At 36.8% G+C, this 25,191-nt stretch overlaps 1 protein-coding gene across 4 annotated transcripts in view; it reads right to left on the reverse strand.

Annotated features, from left to right (window-relative positions):
- slc12a7b (solute carrier family 12 member 7b) overlaps positions 1 to 24,964 on the reverse strand; it is a 50,204-nt gene extending 25,240 nt beyond the window's left edge. For 3 of the 4 annotated variants that reach the window (XM_065258879.2, XM_065258878.2, XM_065258875.2), the window contains exons 1-5: positions 24,727 to 24,963; positions 6,090 to 6,184; positions 5,478 to 5,609; positions 3,347 to 3,493; positions 780 to 834 (exon numbers count right to left, since the gene is read on the reverse strand). In XM_065258879.2, coding sequence (XP_065114951.1) covers positions 780 to 834; positions 3,347 to 3,493; positions 5,478 to 5,609; positions 6,090 to 6,184; positions 24,727 to 24,832 — 535 coding nt within the window. In that variant the 5' untranslated portion in view covers positions 24,833 to 24,963. Of the gene's footprint in view, positions 1 to 779; positions 835 to 3,346; positions 3,494 to 5,477; positions 5,610 to 6,089; positions 6,185 to 24,726 lie in introns of all 4 variants that reach the window. The other variant, XM_065258877.2, reaches the window with a different exon arrangement.
- Positions 24,965 to 25,191: the final 227 nt, after the last annotated feature.

The following is a 25,191-nucleotide window of genomic DNA, read 5'->3' on the forward strand; positions in this document are numbered from 1 at the left end:
CTTTTTATTCCTGCTTCTATAAAAGTATGAAGATGTGTCGTACAGTGACAATGATTTTGTCTTCTATTGTTGTTTCATATTTCTGCCTCGGCTGGCTATGTCGTAATCACATCACTACTAGAGCAAGCTCCTGATTGGTTAATGCAGCACGAATATGCGACAAAGTTTTTATTTTTTTAGAGTTGAGAAATCTGAACTATGGGGGCCAAACACCTTAAAATCTAAATTTACGTTGCCTCATTCGCGCAAATCCTACCGCAGGATGTCTATCGCGTCTTTGCATTGACATAGCATGACCAAAAGGTTCATTTGCATCTGGAGTTAACGCACCATTAGACTACGCACACACCAAACGTGAAGCATCGTGTTCCTCTTTTTTAGAATACTTATGGAATTTAACTTCGTGTCATGCAATTTTTTCGCTTGAGTTAAATATTTTTAACTTTAAACGCGAAGACCTGTTTGAGGTGAATAGTGTGTTTTCGCGGCAAACGCACTGCCCAATTAGCTTCATTCACATAGCCCAGCGTGAGTTTGCATCTATTTGCGTCTTTGCATTGACTTTGTATGTAATCTACTTGCGCAAATCATTGAATTTGTGTTTTGTGTGAGCACACCATTACACATGCTGATCACAATAAAGACCTAACATCATTACTCTGCATACAATGACAGACCATACAAGTGTGCATTTCTACTAAAAATTCACAATAATTACTCATACATGCTGTTTACATCATGCAGGTAAACTTCATAAGAGAAAACTTCTTGTATTTTACCTGGAACGACACCGTTTGTAGCAATGGCACTCATTGATATAGCTGTCAGCATTGTCTAAAAGCAAAACACATTATTTGTTACAAGTAAATATTATTATCAAAGTGTCAAAATCAAATTTAATCTCACTACACTAAATCATATTTAGTGTTAATGCCTGGATGACCAAAAAAGTGAAGCACAGCATTTTTAACTCATTCACCGCCTGCCTTTTTGAGAAAAGTTGCCCACCTGCATTTTTGTGATTTTAACAAAAGTTTCACAAAATTCCTTGCAGGAAAAATTATCTTCTATAAATATATAAACATACAAATTATATCCAAATAAAGAATACACCTTCTGCTTTCAAACAAACAATAAACAAACAAACAAACAAACAAAAAAAATGGGGAAAAAACGTTTCATTATATATTTACTTTTTCCACTTAATTTAACCACTGAAATATGGATATTTCTCTTCAAAAATACAACATTTTGAGCAAAAAGCTTAAAAAATTGCGTTTTTGTAAAGGAATTTATGTTAGAGATCAGACTCAGAATGACTATCAAACATAAAGGCAGTTAAAATAAATCATTAAATCTTTTTAACTTCCGTTTTTGATAAAATGGCGGTGAATGAGTTAAAAAGGGATTGAGGACAAACTCTGCAATTGTTTCATCTTCCTGCAGTCGTATGCATAAGGTGACCAGAAATTTAAAATAAAAGCAGGGACATTTCCAAGTTCAACGGTCAAAATATCATTTTAAATCTTATTTGTTATTATCTATGAATTTAAAAAAACTGGGAATAAACCTTTTTAAAGGTTTTTCTCTTTTAATTGTTGTGGGTTTGTGGAGGGCAGAACACAAAAAATAGGTATCATTCATATCCTATATGTTGACTTTGAACACAATGAAATAAAGCTACAGTAATAATGTTTTTCAGGAACATTTGGTGCTTATAAAGGTCAGTGCTGTTATGTAACCTGGCCACTGTATTTGAATGTCCTTGAGCTTCACGTCCACAGTAAATCCCTGCATCTCTTTCTCTGGACCGGAGTCAATCAGAGTACATGTACCTCAGGCTTAATGCTCGAAATAAACCTGCACTGACTCATCTTTACTAACCAAGACTCATTTTATTTCTTTATCTGTTTAATCGGCTTTCATTTTACTCTAACTGTACAAAATCATTCACTGTAAAAAAATTGCTGTAGTTATGCAGCTTTTTGCCAGTAACTTACTGTAGATTTTAATGTATGTTATTTACTGTTTCTTCAAATTAACATTGAACATTAACAAGTCTTTATCTTTACAGAATAAAACTATAAAATATAAAATCCTCATCAACATTTTTCAACAGATTTTGGTTCCCAGAATGCTTTGCATGAGGCTGTTATTTTAGTTTTATTCTATGAAGATAAAGACTTGTTAATTTTTAATGTTCATTTAACTTTAAACTAAATTATCAATAGTATAACTAGACAGGTACATTGCCTGAAGTAAAAAAAAAGTGGTGCTTGCTGTGTCTGACGTGTTTAGCACAATGCTAGCATGATATAACATGATGCTAACACGTCTTAGCATGATATATTATAAGGTGGTCGCTAGGATGTTGCTGCTAAGCTACTAAGGGAGCGTGTACACCAAAACATTTAAACGCAGATGAAAACACCAGGCGGACGCTGACTGTGAGCGCTTGACAGCATTTTCAGCTAAGCACTATGGTTGCTGTGATACTTCTGCTTTGTTTTTCAGATGTTGAATGATACGCCGGTTGGTTGTTGTGATATCTGTCCTGCCACTCCTTCACTGTGATTGGACGACCAAGTAAGAAGTGACATTAACAAGCTGAGCATTTCAACCAAAGTTCAAATTTTTTAACTCTGGGTGCCCAACGCTGAGCGGAGAAAAAAAGAAATAAAAAAGCACGGGACTTCCATTGGAAACCATTAAAAACGTACACCAGCGTAAACGTCTTTATTGTAAGGGTGTTGCTGTGTGGTTATTATTGAAGAAAATTATTAAATATACATATTGTTAATGAAAGATAAAACAAAGATATTTATATATCACTTGAGTCATTTAACGTCAGCAGGAAGTGAGGGTGGATGTGAATTAGACGTCTGATGTGATTTATAAATAAACACTAGAGAGACAAACATAACTTCAAACCAGAGGAAGGTATAAATCGATGGACTGACTGATCTGATCCATTACACACACAAACACACAAACAGAAATCATATCATCAGGAATCACATTTTCTTTTCATCTTTAGAGTTCATTGTGCTATGAAAACACTGAAACTTTCAGTCCTCCTGTGTAAACTACTTCCTTTCATTGAAACTAAACCACAAAAAACGCTTGCTGTGACATCACAAACCTAAACCATTAACACATGACCATCCCAGTTCACTTGCCGGTTTCACACAAACTTAATAAGAAGAATATGACATTAGGATACAGATCTTATTATCACGTAATCTGATCATTTTAGTCAAATTTGTAGAGTTTCAAGATTCAGTTTTATTCATTTCATTTGTTAAATTCTTAAAAGAATAAAACAACACAAGTAATCTTAACTTACACATGTGCAGCACATGGACACAATTATAAAGGCCTCCAGAATTCCTGCCGTCCCCACGATCCACGTCATTCGCAGGAACAGAATCACTCCCAGGATATTTTGCAGACAGGGCAGGTAAACCCCGATAAATGTCCCCATCTGTGGACTCTACAGATGAGCGACAAACACAACAGCATTTAAAGAAACACCTGTTTGAGATTAATGGGGAAAGCAAAATGCCTGAGTAACATTATAGCATGAGACATGAAGCACAACAGATGAATTTTCAATGACAGCTTTACTCTTTAAAAAAGACATAAATGATGTAATCGGGACATGCAAGGTATAATAATCTACATTTATAGTCCATAACCAACATTTGCCAATCAAATCGAGTTGTGCTTAAATTATTCAAATAAAAATTACAATACTTCAAATAACACAAAAGTAAAATAACCAGAAAACTCATGCATAAATTTAAAGGGGGGGTTTAATGGTATTTCAAGCATTCTGACTTATTTACACAGTTATAGAGTTGTTTCCTCATGCTAAACGTAGGCAAAGTGTCAAAAATGCAGTTGGGCGTGTTTCAGAGTATTTCTGTGCCGAATGCACTTCGCCAGGGTTCGTACAAGTTTCGGCTAATTTTTTTCGATTACTGTTCTAACTGACGTTTCAGGGGTTTTCGATACGTATCACTTCTTTATATGGGCTTCTGCCGGAAAACTTCCCCCGGAAAACCCCGCCCAGCCGTCAGTCAGCGGGAGACGCTAGAGCTTGCTAACAGCTTATCACGCCACTCAGCTTTGTTTAATTTCAAAAGTCAACAATGGCACAACAAGAAGTGTGTTTTTGGATGTAAGGAGAAGACATCCAGCCTTATGGAAACAATGGATATAGTTTATTATCCGGATTAGCAGCGGAGTTTTGCGTGTGTGTTTGATGCGGTGGATTTTCATGACGAGTTACACGTGGTAAGTAAGACTTCTGTCTTATGTTGGAAATAGGCGCGTGTATATTATATAAATTACACGAACATGTAGTGAATCATAAGTTAAAACAGTGTTGTATAGTGTTGCATGACTCGTACTCGCTCCTCCCGTGTTATAACTCCTCCTTCTTCATTTTTTCGTACGTTATCGGAAAGATTCGGTAAAGCTAATCTTCCTTTTATAAATCTGATTAAACTAAAGACTCTTCAGAGATATAAAGGATGTCATACTACTCCATAGGTACTCCAGATTAATATCAGAAATGCAGAAACAGCGTGTGTTACGTGAGCTTTAATAAATGCACTACTAGATGTTTTGCAGTGTTGCCAGGTCCTCGTCTTTTTTGTACTTGCATATTGTTTTAGCACTTAACTGTTTATGTTTTTTGGCTGCCGGTCCCAATATTTTATAAAAAATAAATAAAGCATTTGGATTTATTTCGGTTTATTATTGTGTTTTTCTTGTTTGCTGTATTTTCCATGCAAGATCTGGCAACACTAGTAAGAAAATGCTCGTGCCTCTGTCATTTTTTGCACCGCGCATACAGAAGACATTTTCCCTTCCTAGCCATTTTTTTTTTCAGAAGAGACCTGTTATGTCCATGACATACGTTTTAATACTTTATTAACAACTAGTTGTTCAGTTCAGTTATGTAAACATCTGTAATGTAGAGTTTCTGTAAATGCAGTTGCATTTTGTGGGAGTTAATTCGGTTGTACCATGCATTTGTCAGTCCCGTAAATTACTAAAGTGTGTGTACAGAACAGCATTACTGTAAGCCCTAAACGGTGAAGTGACAACCGAATTTAATAGCAGTGTGTACGAGGACATACTGTCTTCGGTCACTTAGTCCACATTGATCTATAGGTTTCTTTGACTACTACATTTGGTTCATTGTTTTTGTCTTGAATATCATTTCACATCAAACAATAAAACCGGCTTTAATTTCCTGTCATATTTTCTACAGACAGACAACAAAGGCCTAAAGAATGTAAAAAATGCAAGCGTCATTTCATATTGAAGTACAATGATATTGTGCACCGAGTTCAAACATCACAGACAGACAGACAGCGACATGTGTTTCAAATTAAGTTATCTGTACGACCTCCTTTATTTCAGCCGGCTGTATCATGCCCCCATTGTCTCTTTTACTCTGTTACCTTGACTTTTTTCTTCTTGGCCCCTTCATCTTCATCAGCTTCCTCGTGCTCTCGGACGCCCTGCGTGAGATTCGTGTAGTTGGCCAGTTTGCTGAGGAGCGACGACACCATGGGATTGCTGTCCATCTCCTCCTGAAAGGGTGAAGGTCATGTGTGTCACAAAACCAGGACATAAAAATGTGTCTTTTACATCAGCAAAGGACATAATAAAAGCTTTGCTTGACCAAAGTCTTAAAATGCAGAAAAAGAAACTCCATAAACACATTTATTTGTGGTCAGGAAATCAGACTAGAGTTAAACCATTCTTTAAAAAACAGGCAAGGAATGCCCATCGGGTCTGTTTAGAGAGTTTGTGAACTCAATATAAACTAAAGCCTATTTTAAGGTCATTTAGGGGTGTTTTCCCAGACAGGGCTTATCCTAGTCCCAGACCAAAATGCATATTTGAGCTGCTTTCAGTTTAGCCTATAGTGTGAATTTATTTCACCGGCCAATATATCGAAGGATGCATGTCAATATATCGGTGCATCTCTAGTAAAAAGTTATTAGTAATAAAAAAGCTATTACTTTTAACAAAAAAGACTTTTGTGAAGTTCACATACAGTACTGTACCTCGAAAAGTGCCATGTTTTTCCCATCATAGAGGTTTCCTTTCTCATCTTCTGTGTTATGAAAGAAGGGAATGCTTTCCCTCGGGTTTCCATCACCTAAAGAAGGCAACAAAAGAGAATGTAAAATACAAATCTTACAAAAAATAACCATGCAACCATCCTTCGTTGTAAAACCATAGTAGCCCTAAATTAACCATTGTTTTTACTATAGTAACCATAGCACTTTACTATAATAAAACCATCCTCAATTATCATTAATAGATAGTATGAGCAATGGATAAAGAGATAACCTGATAGATACAGTAGATGTATAAAATGATGTGGATATGAGAGATGTTTATTGTTTGTTATTGTCAGGAGTTCAGAGTTCAGTTCAGATGCACTGGGTCAGTCATAATGATTCTTCTATATTTGGAACATACTGTATTGAAAATCAATATCATTCGTGGGTCAAACTTCAATTATGTTTAAAGCAGCAGAGTAGCTTTAGTCCAGTTTAACCCCGTTAGAAAACCTCTAAGAGGTCTTCACGAGATCCAAAAACCTGAGGTATATAATATTAGCGGCCTCAGGTAATTTAAGATGAAAGTGTTTTTGCCAAATGGACTCAAGAAGTCCGAACTCTCTCGCATATGTGCATTGAGTCATTTTTCAACCCCATCTCTGTTTGCCAAGACCACTTGTGACATTGTGTGCATGGCGGTAGGTTAATTTTCATTGTGCCAGACCTGTCAATCAATTTTGAATACACACTGTAGCGTTACCTTGGTGTTAGATAACAATGAAAATAATTGGACCAGCAGGCACAATTGATTGCGAGGCCATCGGGGTTTATTTCTGTCTGATTGGTGCATGCAGGGCTGCAGATTGCACACACGTTGGTGCCGTTTACATTCCAGACGGTTTATAAAATTGCCACTTGATTTTTGTTGGGTTTGTCTCAGGTCGGGTCTTTCTTTAATAAAAAAATTTTGTCATGTAAGGTTCGGGTAAAAAGTGATTCGGGTACATTTCTTCGGACCCGAGAAGACCTCGCTCGTCCACTTTTAAAAGAAGAAGTAGTAGTAGTAGTAGTAGTAGTAGTAGCAGCAGTAGTAGTAGCAGCAGTAGTAATAGTAGTAGTAATAGTAGTAGTAGTTTATTTATAGAGCACATTTTCAACATCAGGATGTTGTACCAAAGTGCTGTACACCCATACAACAATAAATACCCAAGAGAATGCAAAAACACATCATAAAAGAACATCACAAAAACAATATACACATAGAAAAATAAAGGTGTTTTACGGTGACATAGAATTTATGGCTGAATGGCTTCATAAAGATCCGTTAAAGTCTGTGTAAAGTCATTAGAAAGTCTGTGAACTATGTAGTACTGAATTGTAAAGTTACACCGTTAAATTGTTTTTTCACAATTCGGGATTATTTGGGCGGAGAGATGTATGTATGGCACCGATGTGATATTATGTTGGTATGTTGTTATATTGTATGTTAATGGTTGTATTATGATGTTTTTATAGGTCTGGTGAGACCAAAGACAATTTTTCAGCCTTGGTTGGACAATAAAGTTCTATTCTATTCTATTCTATTCTATTTTATTCTATTCTATTCTATTCTAAACAGTGGCTCGGTGACACACTGGAGCTACCAAGCATGGCCCTGCCCCTAACACAATCACAAGCATCCATAGCGGTAGCATATGGGTGTAGGGGTTTAAGGGTGTAATTAGCAATTAGGTCTCCCCTGACAATTCAGTCTCCTTAGGACCCCGCGTGATTCCATTGGCTGAAAAACCTCCTAGTGGGTAGTGTTTTCAGTGCCGAATTACAATCCCTACAAAATCACTTTATGATTTATGTTGTTATAACCATTGATATGTATAGTAAAGGCTAGATGTGTTATGGCGGAGTCTCTAACGTCATCACACGGCGGCCATCTTACCTCAGGCAGCTCGCTCACTCGTGGCATTGTGTTTGATGGTGCAGGTACTTTTAAATCACCATAACTTGCTCAATTTTCTGCCGATTTTCAAACCGTTTGGTTTCTTACAAACGCTATTAAAGTGGCTATAATTCTGGATGCTTTAACATGATTTGTGAAAATTATTCATTAAGTATGCAGTGTCATAGGTACATCTTTGACGTTTATAACAAACCAAACCGTTTAAAAATCAGCAGAAAATTAAACAAGTTATGGTCATTTAAAAGTACATGCTCCATTAAACACAATGCTACGAGTGAGCGAGCGCCCTGTGGTAAGATGGCCGGATGTTCCACTCAATTGGCCATAATTAAAAATATGAAAAATATAATTTTTAAGCAGATGACGACACAAAACTGTTGACGTGTCTGCTACATAAATTGTGATTTATTTTAACAATATTTAAATGAGTTCATTTGGACAAAGTATTTAGCATGCTTGACCCATTGACGCTAATGCAGCTTCGCTAAGCCATTAGTAACAAGATTGTGAGTACAAATTTTGTTCAGGCATTAGCGCTAGGTACCAGTTGGGGTTCCAAAATATCAGGGGAGAACCCGGTGGTGGGTGTGGTTTCAGTGCCAACAGTGAACATCCCCTACCATTTGAGTGCAGAAAATCACTTAAATAACAGACAAAAATACCTTTCTTAAAAGGTTATTTAGATTATATAATGAATGAAATGGTTTCTTAATGAATGGTACTCTCGGGAACCAAAAAGGTTCTTCTATGACATCACTGTGAAGAACCTTTCAAGCACCTTTATTTGACAGTGTATGAGCTGTAGGACTTGCTTAAGCTTATAATAGATTTAAAATTGCAGTGATTTTAAATAAACAGCTGAACTGAGCTACACGAGTCCAGCTGTTATTTTCAGATGAAATTGTTTATTCATTTCTTCGGTCTGTAATTTCAGCACAGAGTATAATTCAGATTTAGTGATGTACTTAAACTGCAGTCTGAACAAAACCTTTTTTAAAGTCGACAGCGTGCATGATATTACATTACATATCTGTGAACAGTTTACTTTGTTAAATAAAGTCCAAGAGTACATTTGATGGTACATGTTAAAAGTCCAACAACTATGAATCAATGTTGTGACCGTTCACCGGATTGGATATCGTCCATGTGTGCACTAGAACTGCCAGAGTATCACAATATATTGTGTGAACAAACACATTCATCACTCTTTATGATTCTTACATGCTGTTATTATTGATGACTTAAAGTTCACAGCTCTCCACCATAAAACCATCCTAACACCAAACTGAGACATGAGCGATGTGTTTTATCAGCACTACGGCGCAAAGCAAACGTTTCAAAAGCTGTTGGTTTAGCAGAAGAGTAAACACAAACTTTCAGCAGTCTCAGAGATTTGTACTACGGGTAACTACAGGTCAACTTAAACTTGACTACATGAACTCTTGTCCAGCCAAAATGACCTTATTGCACAATTTCAAACAACAACATTTGAGTTAAAAAGTCAACAAGACGACTCATGAGATACATCTAGAAATAAATACCATAAAAACAAATTTAAGCATTTCCAAATTTTTTATGAAAGAAAAGCCGACATTAAATCATTCACCGCCAGCCATTTTTTCAAGTTTCCCGCCAGCTTTTTATAAGATTTTTACAAAAGTTTCACAAAATGCCTTCCAGGAAATTTTTCTTCTAAAAATATATAAACATACAAATATATCAAATGAAAGAACAGACCCTTTGCTTTCAAACAAACAATAAACCAACAAACAAAACAAAGTTCCATCCTATCTATGTTTTTTTTTTCTGTTTATAAACGGAAAAACATACACAGAGTCTAAAATTAATAAATATTTTTTTGCTTCAGTATTTTATAAATTAGGTAAGTCTAGTGGATAATCGCAGTTAACCATAAAAACTCATAAGGAACACGTTTTATTCATGCAAATGTTTTCTTTTAATTGACGAAATAACTTGTCAATGGCAGGGAAAGAGTTATTGCTCATTTTCAATTAAAGTCGCCATGAAACGGAGGTAGCAAATGTCTTATTTTCCCCGTGGTAACATATATCCAAGTGAAACGGCTTCTGAAATACTAAAAGGTAGGGCTGGAGTAGAATTTGTCCATTGAAAAGTGATTGGATTGTTAAAAGTTGGGTCATGTTGCTATTTGCTAATCGCTACGATTTTTTCCCCTTGACCCCGCCCACCTGCCATACCATATGACCGGAAGTAAAGAGAGATCATTTCAAAGAGAGTAGGAGATTTGAGTTTTGATTAAAGATTATAACGGCATATGATTTTTTGGAAGCTCAAAGATTAGTAATTTAAAAAAAAAATACCACAACATTAATTTTTCATTTCATTTTTGGACAAAGTCCGTTTAGGAAAGTCGCACTAGGCGATGTTTGCAACACCTCCGGACAGTTATTTCAGTCATGCAAGATCAAAAGTCTTATCTATTTGAATGGGGAAAGACAGATCTAAAATCAAGTGTTAAAATCACAATTAAACAACATATTTCTGAACAACAATTAAACCTGACATCAACTGTACCATAACTTATATATTAAGCTCAATTTGTGCTAAAAATTGCACTTTTTTGAGTTTGTTTCAGTTACTGTGCATCTGCATGGGTTTGCAAAGACCTCACATGATTGTAAAGAGAATCATCATTATTAATCGTCTTTATTGATCAATGATTGGTCCTTTTAACTGAAAGGCGGGACTTCCATTTCCAGAGCGGCCATATTGAGCGTTGCATTGTCTCACATTCATAGTAACCGCAAGTGCTCGATTTTGTTATATCCAGTATTTTAGGTTCGGATTTATTTCACAAAATAAATATTAATAATATTACACCTGAAATTAAAATAGCTTGAATTGCTTACAAATGTCTGACCTGATTAACACATTTCAAAGGAAATCTATTATGTCTTAAACTGTCTAGTCTTTCACATGCTGTATGTTGTACAACATCATTCAGATGTCCATCTGTGACTGTCTGGAGATGCTGATACAGTAGAGTGAATTCTCCAGAGATGTGATCCACTTTCATTTACATGGGACAGAAAATGACCTGGATTAGAGAGACGCTTACATCACTGCTCACGTCAGGTCGCTTCATTCAACTGTTCACACGCTACACAATGTATTCATGACAGAAAGCAAAATAAACTGAATATTTGTCTACAGGTTTTGTTCTGTCTTTATTTAGTATGTCTACAAACACACTTCAGGTTATATGGTTAATAATGTGAAAATGTGACCTAGTCTAAAGTCATTTTTTTGTGATTTTACTGTTATCTGCACAAATCATTAACATAATGTACATTCGGTACAAATATAATCTTGATATTTTTAATATTGACTGAGTAAGGTCATGTCAAAGATTACAATTAAAGTAAAATCATTGATTGAAATCAAACTTAATCTCCTCATTAGATTATGAGACTTTAGCATGGATTTTATAGACAGGGTCACAAATGCGTAGCCGTGCCAATTCATGATCACACACCAATTACTCAAACACACCACAACATCCCTCGATGACACAAACATGCATCTTTAACCCTGCTGCAATGTAGCCAAACTGCTTTTATCTAAAATGCATAAAATTTTTCAGAGCCAACAGCAAAGGGAAAGATTTTAATTAGTCAAAAGTTTATGATCGGTCTACACACATTGTGTATGATGGTACCAGCCAAAATAACCAACAAGATTACGCTTCATCCAATCAGCCCAGACACACTTATGTCCTTGGCTTGAGAGCATCTTTACAAACAGACATCATGTAAAGTTAAAGATCAAATATAGAAACACTCTCTCCAAGGAGATTACTTGCTTACTGCCGACCAGATACAACAAATTACAAACAGTTATGCTTTATAAATCCCATTAAAATTAAGTCAAATTAAGTCTGTAGACTCTAGACATCTATAGATAGACATCACATATGGTGGGAAATAGCTGATGTTACAACAGGAATCAGACTGAACCCATACACCTAAGAAGAGTAGCTGTGTGTCCATTGCAGATTTGTGCAAAAATTCAGCCAAAAGACTATTGGGAAATGACAGCGTTTCCATTAACCGATATTATGCGACTGAAACTTACGTCTTTTTTCCTCTGACGTTAAGTCATTCTGAACATCATGTCGAATGATGTTAGTAGGTTTAAATATATCACATCCACCACACTAGGCTTTTCTTAACCAAAGGAGGCGTAATGGTGCGTTCACACCAGACGTGGAAGAGGTGGCAAGCGCAAGTGACTTTACATGGTACTGTAAGTCAATGCAAGGCGCGAATAGGCATCCTGCGGCGTGGTAAGCGCAAATTGAGCGTGGACGCGTGATTGAGTTGAAAAATCTGAACTTTGGCAGAATTTCATGCCGTATTAATCAATCAGGAGCTTGCTCTAGCAGTGACGTTACAGGAAGCGAGCGGAGGCAGAAAAACAAAACAACAATGAAGAACAATGATCTTCGCTATATAAAACATCTTGGTACTTTTACAGGAATTAAAAGGATCTTGTTTGGAAGAAAGTGAGTGAGGAGGTGGAACAATCTGGTAAGTTTACTCAATCTGAACTACATCCGCCCCTCCAATGATGCACATTTCCGCGTCAATGTCTCAAATGACTAGAATTTCACGCGCTCATGAAGCGAGTAACCTCAAAATGTTCAAGCATCCAACTACTCACAAATAGCATGTTTTTGCCACCTCTTCCATGTTTGGTGTGAATGCACAGTAAGAGTATTATCCAAACATGAATGCCAAGGAAAGACCCTTATACTTGGGAGCAGACACGTATTGAGGTGTTTCTGGGAGGTTTTAGTACATACTGCGTCATCTTTAAATAATAATTATGTTACTTACATACATCAGGTGACCTGAAAATTGTTTTCATTGCAGTTTTGCGGAATACACTTTTTCTGGATTGCCCGAAAAACCACCTCATGCGTGTGTAAAAACTTTTTGGTGATTTATGGGAGTTTTCACGAAATTCACGTGTTTCCATTGACCATATTTTAAAAGGGTAATGGAAATGCAGCTAGTGAACCACTGAAAACTTTCCTAAAGAAAATGTATCTCACACAATATAGCCACCCCATAGAAACATAAGCAACTTACTAATTATACAAATTACCACCGAACAAACTGAAGTTCAAAGCAGTCCATCATTCTCTATAATTCACTCAAAGAAAAACAATAAATGCAGAAGAGGGATTAAACACAAGACTATTTTCAATATTAATACCAATTAAGCTTGACGGTATCAAATCTGTTCCATATTTTTTCGTCACAAGCTTCAATCTATTTTTTGTAATATTTCTAACAATTTCAACACAGGTCAGTGAATTTCTTCTTGTTGGAGGTTTTACTTTAGCACAATCTTTATCTCTATGTTTCACCTGTTCACATCCTCACCTCTCAAATTCTTCCTCAACAGGCATTTTTATGATGAAAGTGACCAAGCGTCCTTGAACGCCAAAATAAATGTGGATCTCCATAGGAATTAAATGAAAATATTCACTGACCTCTACTAACCAAAGCAGACCAGTGGAAACACATCAAAGCAAAGGCACCGTGTTGGACATCGAGAGATTCGAGACCCAGACTCACCACTGACACAACGCAATCACTAAAGGTGCACACCAGCCAACTATCTAATTTAAAATAATAAAAAAAACTATCACCTGCACTAACCCATCAATCAATACAATATGACTGAGTGTTAACTACTGTGCAACCTCAAGGCATTTCTTACAATAGTATAGTCACAAAATATTTGATTTATTTATTTGTGTTCATGGACACGATTTGCCTCTTTTTTTCATGTCATTGACCACAAATGTCTTTTTCATGTCACTTATTTTTTTAAATAACTTTTCAGGTCCCTAAGCACACATTTCTTTTTCATGTTATTTTATGTATTTAATTTTTTTCTATTTTTAAGTAATTGTCGCTTGGGGTTAGATTAGGATGTCATTTTATGCATTGGTTTCTACATTTTTTTTTCATTTGAGTTTGAAACTAATGTCACTTGGGGTTAGAGTTAGGGTTTGGGTCAGGATGCCTAAAATGTGAAGCGACAATGGTGAAAACAAATTAAAAACCAATACATACAATTACACGACAAAGACATTCGTGCTCAATGACATAAAAAAGATGGAAAACTGTGTCCATGAACACGATTAATAAATCAAATATTTTGTGACTATACCACGACATGTCTTGAGATGAACTCAATGCCCTAGGAGTAAACACTTAAACTTACTGTATAGATACCACAGTGTGTTTTTAAGCTTGTAAATAAACATCACCACACATTTATGGACCTTACCGGATGAAATCTACAGGTGCTTAAACACAAACACACCTTTGCTTTACCATTCACCCACCAGATGAGGTTTTTATCAGTCATTTCCTTTCTAGTAAAGCACATCTCTAAAGCACTTTTAAAATCTGAGAGCAAAAGCGTTTCAATGAAAGGATGTAATTGATGCTTTAGGTAGGGCATTAACAGGTAGGTACAGTACAGTCTCTATGGTAATGAATGGTCACATACTCTATTTATATCAGCTAAGCTCTCTCTCTCTCTCTCTCTTTCTGATCTGTAAGCTGCCTACAGTAGCTATGTTTTACCATGACTCTACAGGAGACGGAGGCAGACAGAGTCACTTCAATCCCTTTATCCAACACGGATGTCAAGAAATTAAAGGACCAAAGTCAGGCAAAGTAAATAAGGGCAGATATAAACGTATGCCAGTACAGACGCTAGTGTAACACAGCTGCTCCCAGCCTTCAAAACCTTACAAAATCAGCGCTGAATGAAGATCAGTTCTGCATATATTTTAATATTTAAACTAAAATAATAATATTACAACATAAATGTTTCCATAATATTCTATTCATGTGTATAAAAACCACAAAAACAACAACACATGTCATGTGTTTTTACATTCATCGAGTCATTCATGTTATATAATAGCTTATAACACCAATATCTTTTTCCAGCTATCTGTGAAGTTAACAAAGATAGATTTATGTTAATCTAGAATTGAACAAAAGTCAGACAACTGGTTTAAGTTCCTTAAAATAAATGACAACATTAAAACGTCTAAGTATCTGTAAAGGCAGTTTTACATCTATTGTCAAAAGAAGTTGTCGAATACATCAGAGGCTTTGAAGATGTAGCCACCATAAATCAAAAAGCATAAATCCCATCTTCATATCGTTCACTTACCCTGCGGATGGGAGTTTGCCCCCGGCTCCATGCTGATGGAGAGAAAGGGTCAGACGAGGGTCCCCAAAGAGACGCTCAATAGGGGTCTCCCCGGTACCTGAGGTACGGACGACGCTACGCTAGCGTGTGCTCAGATGAACGGCGTCTGTGACAGTGCCAATGAAACGACACAGACGTCAATCCCTGAATGCTTGATCCCTGAACTAAACCACTCACCCGGACGCGGGGGAGGAGAGAGAGAGAGAAAGCGAGTGATGAGGAGATATCTAGGTGTTTGAATGGACTGAAATCAGATATAATCACATACAAATGAAAAAAACTACATGCCACTACACTACAGATATAGACACAGATGAAAATACTTAAATATCCTGAAAAGCATAAATATCTCGGATATCGGATTTGCAACAAAACATTTTATGTTGGACAGCAAGGTGTTACCCAACACAGTACATAAAACATAAAAACACGCACAAAAATTGTTTTTAACTGACCAATCACAAATATTTCAGAAAGCTGTTTAATGGTAAATAAGCTGGGGAAATATTCTGTATGTGATGCGTGAAATAAAACAAATCGAAACATCTTCAATTGAATTGTTTTTATATTTTAGTAGTTTTGCATTTGATTATTGACTGTTGGTCATTTAGTGTCTCTTCACTATCATGTGAACTAGGCAGTAATCACTTAACCAGATTAACCAAATCCCATCCTTTTTATAAAACATAGCAGCACCGGTATAGCCCACGCATGACAAAAACTTTATTTACAAAACTGACTTAAAAATAAACACAAAAAATAACTCGTACAAGCATCAAATGTGTCATGAGGAGCTGAACCCAGTGTGCTCGAATAAAACCAAACGAAACGAAAAAAGCAAACAAAAATATTCACAATGTATAAAGTCTGACACAAAACTGTAAATAAACTATAATTTATATTTGGATTTATACCTTTAGATAAGTGTTAAGGGTTCTGCTATGATGCTTTATAAAAAATCCTTCAGGTTAAAGAAGTGCTCATTATATAACAGAGGATGCTGGGATTGCGGAGGCTGCGTGTGTGGGGGTTGATAAGCAATCTGACACACTCCACTTAAGAACACTTAACATACAAAACCACTGACGCATTAAATGTTAACTCATCTTCTTAATCAGGTATCACCCCAGAATACCACAAATCATTTTTAATAATTTAATAAATAATTTAAATCTAAAAACCAAATAATTAGTTCTTCAAACTAATTTATTTCTTTTTTTATAATTGCATAAAAATGCAATTATTAAATAATTATTTGTAATAATTCCGTTTGATTATAAAAGTTACATTTTATCTCTTATTTTCAAATTTGCAACAAATGTTTTCCATAAAATGCCATTTATAATTTAGTAGTTTAGTAGTAATAAAAACAGTGGTCATGTTGAATGGTGACTGTGGTTCTTTCATCATCGTGGGGTTTTGGCCTGAGGTCAAGCACTGAGGTTTCGATCTGTTTAACAATCATTACTTCTGTCGGTCACGAGCTCTCCATCACACTCATTTCCTCTGAACGAGCAGACGAGCAGGAAGACAAGAATGTCATTTTATACAAGGTCTTAACAGAAATCAATCTTTATCAGACATACAGATGCTGTCTACAAGCCAGATGAAACTTAAAAGCAATGCTATGCATTTTAACAAAAAGCATCAGTCAAGTAACCAAATAAAGGCCAAAATAACTAGTGAACTATTACTCTATAAACAACACAGGTTGACCAGCAGATGGGGTCAGTGAATGATGGATGAGCTATAAATCAGTCATACGCACTCTTCAAAACAGCATCAACCTTAAATGCTGGGTTATTTTGGGTAAAAAGAGACGTACCTAACCCATTGGGTTAAAAATAACCCAGCATTTTTTTAGTGTACACTTATTATACAGTAGTATGCATGCTATCCATGGTATGCAAACTGTTTTTGAATCAAATACCTGGATGACTACGTAGATTTGCCAAAAAATGTGCACAACAAATCATACGTCATACATCACGTGCCGTATACAATAAGTAAGTAAGTAGTTTGCATGCCTTGTAATTATGACGACGTCTGTCAAATACAACAATAAACTGCTATTTTCTAAAAAAAAAAAAAAAAATGTAAACCTACAGAAAGTTTTTATATATGAAACATGTTTTCTTTCCTTTCAAGAGAAGGTAATTTATGTATTAATTGACTCCAGAAGGAGCTGTGAATTCTGTGCGTCAGCCAGAGCTGTAAAAGTGCAGGAGTCATTTCATTTTGAGGTAATGGGAGCAGTGAATCAGCACAGCGGGACTAACAAGAGGACTTAAAAACTGTTTAAACAAAAGAAAAGAGGCTACTGACGGAGGACATGAAATTATTCAGAACAACATCACGATCCATCAAGTGATTTACTGGCTTACATTACAGTTACATGTGTTCACAAAAATGCTGGAAGTCTCTACAAAACTGTCCATGATTAAAAACCTGACAAAGACCAGAACATAGAGACGGTCTGTATGAAAAACAAGAGCGAACTTTAGACCACACTGATGCTTTCTGAGTACAGTATGTACAGTACACCTCATGTACACATTGCCATGCGATTGCCAAACTTCAGTATGCATCAGTTTTTGTGCTACAGATTCGAATAAACGTCAAGAGTTAAGATTTGACTCTATCTACAAAATTATTAGACTCAGACTTAAAGGATTACTCCACTTTCATAAAAAATCTAGTTTACCCCGTCATCCAAGATGTTTATGTCTTTCTTTGTTCAGTCGAGAAGAAATTAAGTTTTTTGAGAAAAACATTCCAAGACTTTAGTGGACCTCAACAGTTTACAGTTTTAATTAAGCTTCAAAGGACTCTAAACAATCCCAACTGAGAGATAAGGGTCTTAGGGTGTTTTCACATATACACTGTTTAGGTCGGCCCAAATGACGTGTCGCTCTGAGTACGGTGCGTTTGGGTCAGTGTGAACACAACAGCCGCACTCGGGTGCGCACTAAACGGCCGCTCCGAGACCGCTCTAAACAGGTGGTCTCGGAGCGGCTGTTGCCGAACTCTGGGGCGACACACCTGTGGTGTGAACACTGCTGGACCTCGGGCCGTACCAAATACAGGAAGTTCTCCACATGTTTGAGCCACTGGGCTTTCGTTGTGACGTGAGCCGGGTGTTATATTGTGGGTTAACAACAAACAAGCCAATCCTGGTATGTTGCATAGAGATTCGCTGTCTCCTTTACGTTTGAGCTGATGATTTTATAAATGCATAGCTGTCCTCCACACACAAATAGTGACATTACGGGATTTTTAGCAAACGGCTCCGTGAGAAAGGCTTTAATAGAACAGCTACGCAATTTCGCGTTAAAGCAAAGAAACTTCGCAAAGACGTGCATCGTTTATCTCCACATCTTGATAGCTGCGCTCTCCCTGTCAGGCTGGTTGTCGTGGAAACGTGGGGGTGGTCATGAGACGGTAAGAGCTGTCAGAGACCAATGACAGCGCTGACCATTGTCACATGGTGTACGGTGCGGCATGTCGAGTAAAGTAAAAAATATGTGTGAACACGGACCGCACTAACTGAAAAATGATACAATGTATTTTGGTGCGCTCCGAGGACGCACCACGGTGCGCACCAACATACGTGAAAACAACCTTAACTAGTGAAATGATTGTCATTTTTGCAAAAATTTTACTTTTTAACCCAGCGTGATCTTACGTACAGTGTATGTAATCACTTCAAAAGGTCACACATGACATATGTGAAACTACCGCTCTAGTGTTTACAAGTGTGGAGAAAAGAGGAGCATTCAGACGTCGTTGTATGTAAATGTATAATAATTAATGTCTTTGTGTCAGTTTATTGTTTAAAGAGCACCTATTTCATTGCTAAAAAACAATGTTATTTTGTGTATTTGGTATAATACAATGTGTTTACGAATGGTGTAAACGCATGGTTTATGGTTAAGTCCGAAGCGTGAGGAATTATGATAATGTCGGTCTTTACTACATCACCAATCCCAGGAAGTAAACTGTTGCCTACAATCCGTGTGTTTGTTGTAGTCCAAGAAAAGAGATTTAAGTTGGAGACAATAACTCGAATCATCATTTACTATGAGGTTTTTACCTTTTGCAATCGTTAACATGAACTAATACACACGTACACACCAGGAAATGTTAACATGTGAATCGGACAATAGGTGCCCTTTAAAATGATCCACAAGTGTGTGTTTTTATATGTGTAACACATGACTTCTCCACATGATTACATGATACGTAAAGTCGCGCTGGCACATCACACAACTAGTGCAAGATGAGAAGTTGTGGTTTAAAAGTACTTATTTCTATTTATTTTTGCGTTTTGATAGATAAGATCCTTATGCATGGGTTGGGATCGTTTAGAGCCCTTTAAAGCTGCGTTGAAACTGTAAACTGTTAAGGTTCACTGAAGTTATGGAGAAAAATTCTGGAATATTTTTCTCAATAAAACAAAGACAGACATAAACATCTTGGATGACATGAGGGTGAGTAAATTATCTGCATTTTTTATGAAAGTCAAGTATTTCTATAATAACCTGGATGAAAAACTCCATAGACTCAAATTCAGGAAAACTCTGAGAACATTTACCAAAGTACCATTCACATTATCTTAAAAACAGATAAAGCCAAGCAGCACAGTAACTAAACCCACATCTAACATATAAACAAGATTTGAGTACAGACAGAAGAGTTTATTAAATGAACATCGAGCAGAAACAGACCGGCAGTGATCAGATCTGTCAAAAAATCCAGTCTCATGTCAACATGATATTTCCCATCATAATCTTAATTTTAGGTTTCTGGGCTGCTTTCCAGTTAAAGATCGCATGACTTCATCGTCATATAGAGTCATTTATCCTCTAAATATAAATGTTATTTATATTACAGTATTTAAAAATGACTCCAGAGATGGGTTTTTACAATCTGGGACACAACTGTTTGTCTTGATTGGATTCAAAAGGAAAAACGAGAGAGGAGAAACGTGAGAAAGGGAAAGTGGTGTTAAAGGATGTCGAGCGGTCAGGTCACTGTGCCGGATTGAAAGGGAAGCGCACAACGTCTCTTATCAGCTGAAGCACATGTTGGGCAGAGCAGAGGACACACAGCCGGCCAGGAAACAGGAACTAAAGTGTTCGGTATGAAACAACAGATGCAAGAACTTCAGATCGAACTATTCAAGAAACTTCTCGAAGGATCTGGACACTCAAACAAACCTGGATTTGTTTCATTTAAATTGAAAAAAAGAACACAGTAATCGTTGCTGTTAGGCGGCTCATGAATATTAAATGGCATAAAGTATACTGTAAGAGGCTATAGCATATGCTAATGTGTTCATTTCCAAACATAATATCAGTAAACAATAACAGCATGTGTCTTAAGATCATTACTACTGTATATTACTATATAGTTTTTATATTTGGATTTTCATTTCATTCAATAACAGACGGTGCAGACACGGTTGGTCACGGTATGTACTTTACTGTAATGTATGGGTGGAGGGCATGGATTTTGGTTTTGTTCTCATGTATTAAAGCAGCTGTAGGCTGTGATATTGTGTAACACGGGTGTGGTGTGATTGAAGGTCACATATTTCTACATTACATGTTTCACATCTGGTTAAGGTTACAGGGGCTGGTGGATGACATTTTTGTGACATGATGACGAGGCGTATGGATATGTGTTGTAATGAAGCTAGCAAACAAAAATCACAAAACAAATCAAAGCAGGATAACTGATAGAATGATGACACCAAACAATCAGATTTTAGATGCAGGTAACACGCACATGTCCATCATCTTAATGCTGATATTTAGTAACAAAACAAAGTTTTTTTATGTTCACAAACAATGTCATTTATACTTATTTGTGACCATGGACCACAAAACCAGTTTTAAATAGCAAAGATATATTTGTAGCAAAATGCACAAATATTTTATGCCAAAAAACATTAGGATTTGAAGTAAAGATCATCCATTAGGGCTGCTCGATTATGTGCAAATTCATAAACACGAATATTTTGGTAAAAATCATGATTACGATTATTTAACATGATTACTTGGTGACTTCAGGCATTTATTTAACCTTTTTATTAAGTAAGTGTTGCAATAGGTTACACGAGTCAAAGCAGTGGTGCCTTAAGCCCAATTTATAGTCGTGCTTAAGTTCGTAGCCTGTGTGTAGCCTGACATGCGTCTCGCAAAATTGTTAACAGCGCGTCAGTTCTACGCAGACCCCCAGCACTGTGATTGGTCCACCAGAACCCCTCCCGTCATGTACAAAAACTGTGTCATAGTTATTTTCGTTTGCAGCGCTGAAAACAAAGATGGACCAAGTTGAGGAGTGATTTACCTCAAAATACAATAAAAGTCACTGTTTATTTACTTCTATCATTGCTCATCTTCTCAAATCATACACAACAAGTTGCCGTTTTTTCTTCGTTTGTGGGTTAACTTGCCAAGCTGCTTCTTCATTGACGGTCATGCTGCTGTGGTTACACGTGTGGTACTGCCTACTAGAGGTCGACACGCGTGTTTGCACGTCAACGCGGACGACGACGCAAAAGTATAAAAGAAAACCGACGCGGAACCTACGCAGTTACGTCTATGCCGTAGGACCTATTCACAACTATATATTTATATTTATATTTTACATTTACATTTTAATCGCATAATAATTGCTTTACCTCGATTATCTTGTTTTTGTATGTTCCATGAAGATATTTTGTAAATTTCCCATAAATATCAAAAATATTTCTGGCTGCAGTTGCTAAGGACTTCATTTGGACAACTTTAAAAGTGATTTTTTGTCACATGCTTGCAGAGAATGGTTCACCAAAACTAAGTTACTGGGTTGATCTTTTACACATTAGGTTGATAGATGCAATTATAGCACTTAAACATGGAAAAAAAAGTCAGATTTTCATGATTAAAACCAGCATTCAATCCTAACTATAAATGAACATGACGTTTACCATAATAACGGCTGGATTTAAAGAAGATTTTGAAAAATTCCCAAGTGCCTAACTGTTTAAATAAATGCAAATAAACAAAATGGTTAACACTGTCAGTCTCGCATGTAATCTATCTGCTTTATCAAATAATTCATCCTATTTATGCACAAAATAAATCAAAGTTAAACACACATTATTAGTCATGAACAACATTAGTGTCTCATATATATAGCTTAATGGTAGAGCATTGCATCAGCAGGGTCAAAGATCATGGGTTTGAACCCTGGGAACACACATATAAAAATTTTACACCTTGTAATGCACTGTAAGTCACTTTGGATAAGTTTTTGCCAAATGCTTTAACAATGTCTTTCTGTTTTTGAACTCTGTCTTATTCAATATCCATCACAAGCAAACAAATTCATTTAGAAAGCAGGAGTTCCCTTTTAAAGACGGTTGTGGTAAACGGCGAGTGGCATGAAGAGATGAAAGCATGTGCCCAAGCTATATCTGTCTATGAGAGAATGACCTTTACATACCGCAATACTCCCACTGCCCATATACCCACATTTAGACACAAACATCTGGACTGTTATAAACATAAAAGAGTATAAACATATCATGGGTTTTAAAGACACAATGAACTTCAAATGTTTCGCAAGCGGGCAGTTTTACAAGTGATCTGTTCGTGACTATAACCCACACAGACTCTGTATAAATACATCCCTATTGAATCACTTAAATGTGATGTTTTTAGTCAACGCATGCAGCTGAATCAGCAAAACGTCAGAAACATGAACCCAGATTTCCCCAAACCTGTTTTCCTTCTACAATGCCAATATCTGCTTGCTTGCTTACTTTATTGCACAACAATCACTGTTGTTGTTCGATTTGCATTTACGTACATGCAATCCTGAACAGAACGTTTCGGTCAAACTTTAATTATTGGACAACTCCATAATCCAAACAAAAGTCCACGTGAGCGTGTTTATTCTGGCCGACTGAAGCGTGAAAGCTTTGAGCAGATACAGCAGATGCTGAGACGGTTTACAGTTACCCTGTTATTCACTTTCAGGTCGTCTTTTTCATGGGGTGGAGCCGGAGGATAATTGGATACAGCTGTCAGACTCAGTAATGTGTAATCGGGCAGAAACTAAGGGAGTTATCTGAAAGGAGGCTTTTGTGGTTATAGTGTAAACTGTTCGTCCAGATTCCCATCAACCCCTGAGAATTGGCTTGTAATCAAATTTATTTGGACATCGTGAACTGCGATCTGGGCAGTGCAAAATAAAACAAACTTAAACAATTATTCTGCTGAATTTTGATGGGTGGGGTCTTAACTTCCCCAATTGGAAATCAACAGGAAGCCAAAAACAGGGTCGATCAATAACATCGACTGCAATCTGAATTTCACCTCACAGGAGAGACGGGGAAGAAAAACAACCATTGCACAACGTACAGCTTACATAATCTGTAAACTTTAGGCCGTATTTGAAAGGTATGGTATCGATTATCAGGAGAATAAAATATAAAAAACAAATAATTTGTACAGTGACAAACAGTTACGCTAGCTTAGAGAAGTTCATTAGCAGATGAACTCATTGACCTTTGGTCCATATCAGCATACCACAGTACTGATCAGGAGCAAGCACTCGAGCTGAGCGATATAGCTTAAAAACATTGCAATATTTACATAAACACATCTATTTGTGTTTGCTTTAAAAGTGAAGTCTTTCCATCTAAAGTACGCAAATTTAAACATAACTAGATTCAAAATAGTAAATGCAAAACGTCATAAATAGGTTAAATAAGTGATGCTGTTAAAGCGAGAATAAACATACTTGTGGGATGTGAGACAGGGATCAAAAAATGAGTCTTTTTATGCAAAATAAAACAATTTCCAAATAGGATCCTAATAGTAAAAAAAAACTTCATAAATATCAAAATGATTTTATATACTGCTAAATAATTTATCATAAAAAATGCATGTATTGCCTGACTGAGAAAAGTATAATATTACTAGATGGCACCCTAGTCAACTACTGCTGATGCCTTGTTGCTGAATATAAAAATAGCCACATCGTGAACATCGCCATCAATGATGCGATAAACAGGCAAATACTGCCATAATTCAGTTTGTGAAGTGATGAAGTCCAGTGTGTAAAATGAATGAATGAATGCACATGTGAAGCAAAGAGGAACAAAAGTGAAAACACTCCCATACGAGCTTGTCTTCAGCACATGCTTCTACCACACATGTGTGAAAAGAGGAAAAAAATAAGAAGGCGTGTTCACGTCATGCCGAGAGAAAGAGACACAAAGACAAAGAAAACACAGCCAGCGTCCCGTTTGGATAACCCGAGGCATATCCAGCTGGGCTGTGTTTGGATACAGACACTGGATTCCAGAAAAGTCCCGAGGGCACGGCTCACCTTCGGTTTCTTCATCTTCCTCTTTCAGGACGTTGCTATCATCCGTGTCTTCCTGCGCTGACTTTCTGCCATCATCCACGGGAACCACGGTAAAGCTGGTGGGCATTTTCTCTCCGTGCGTCTCTGAGCGAGACCACTTCTTATCACAAACTGACCTCCGTCTGTTTCACCCTCTCGCGGTGGCTTGTTTAAGTTGTGGCTGGAAGTTCTCAGTTGTGCTCATATCTCATAGACACCGGGTTGCACATGTGACCAGAATTCTCCAAATAAGGAGACGGCACTTCTCCGCCCCTGTGGGCCGGCCTCAGCCTCCTCCTCCTTTTTTTCTTCTGGCTATGTGAACCTCCACAGACACAACAAGACATGAGATAAAGGAAGCTATTGATTAAGAAACTTCCAGTGAGTCGTTTGATGTTCGGGAGAGACGGATTTAGAATCGGTTTAGGGTTACGAACATAACGGTTA

This window comes from Paramisgurnus dabryanus, chromosome 22 (assembly GCF_030506205.2).
Source record: "Paramisgurnus dabryanus chromosome 22, PD_genome_1.1, whole genome shotgun sequence".
Lineage (NCBI taxonomy): Eukaryota > Metazoa > Chordata > Actinopteri > Cypriniformes > Cobitidae > Paramisgurnus > Paramisgurnus dabryanus.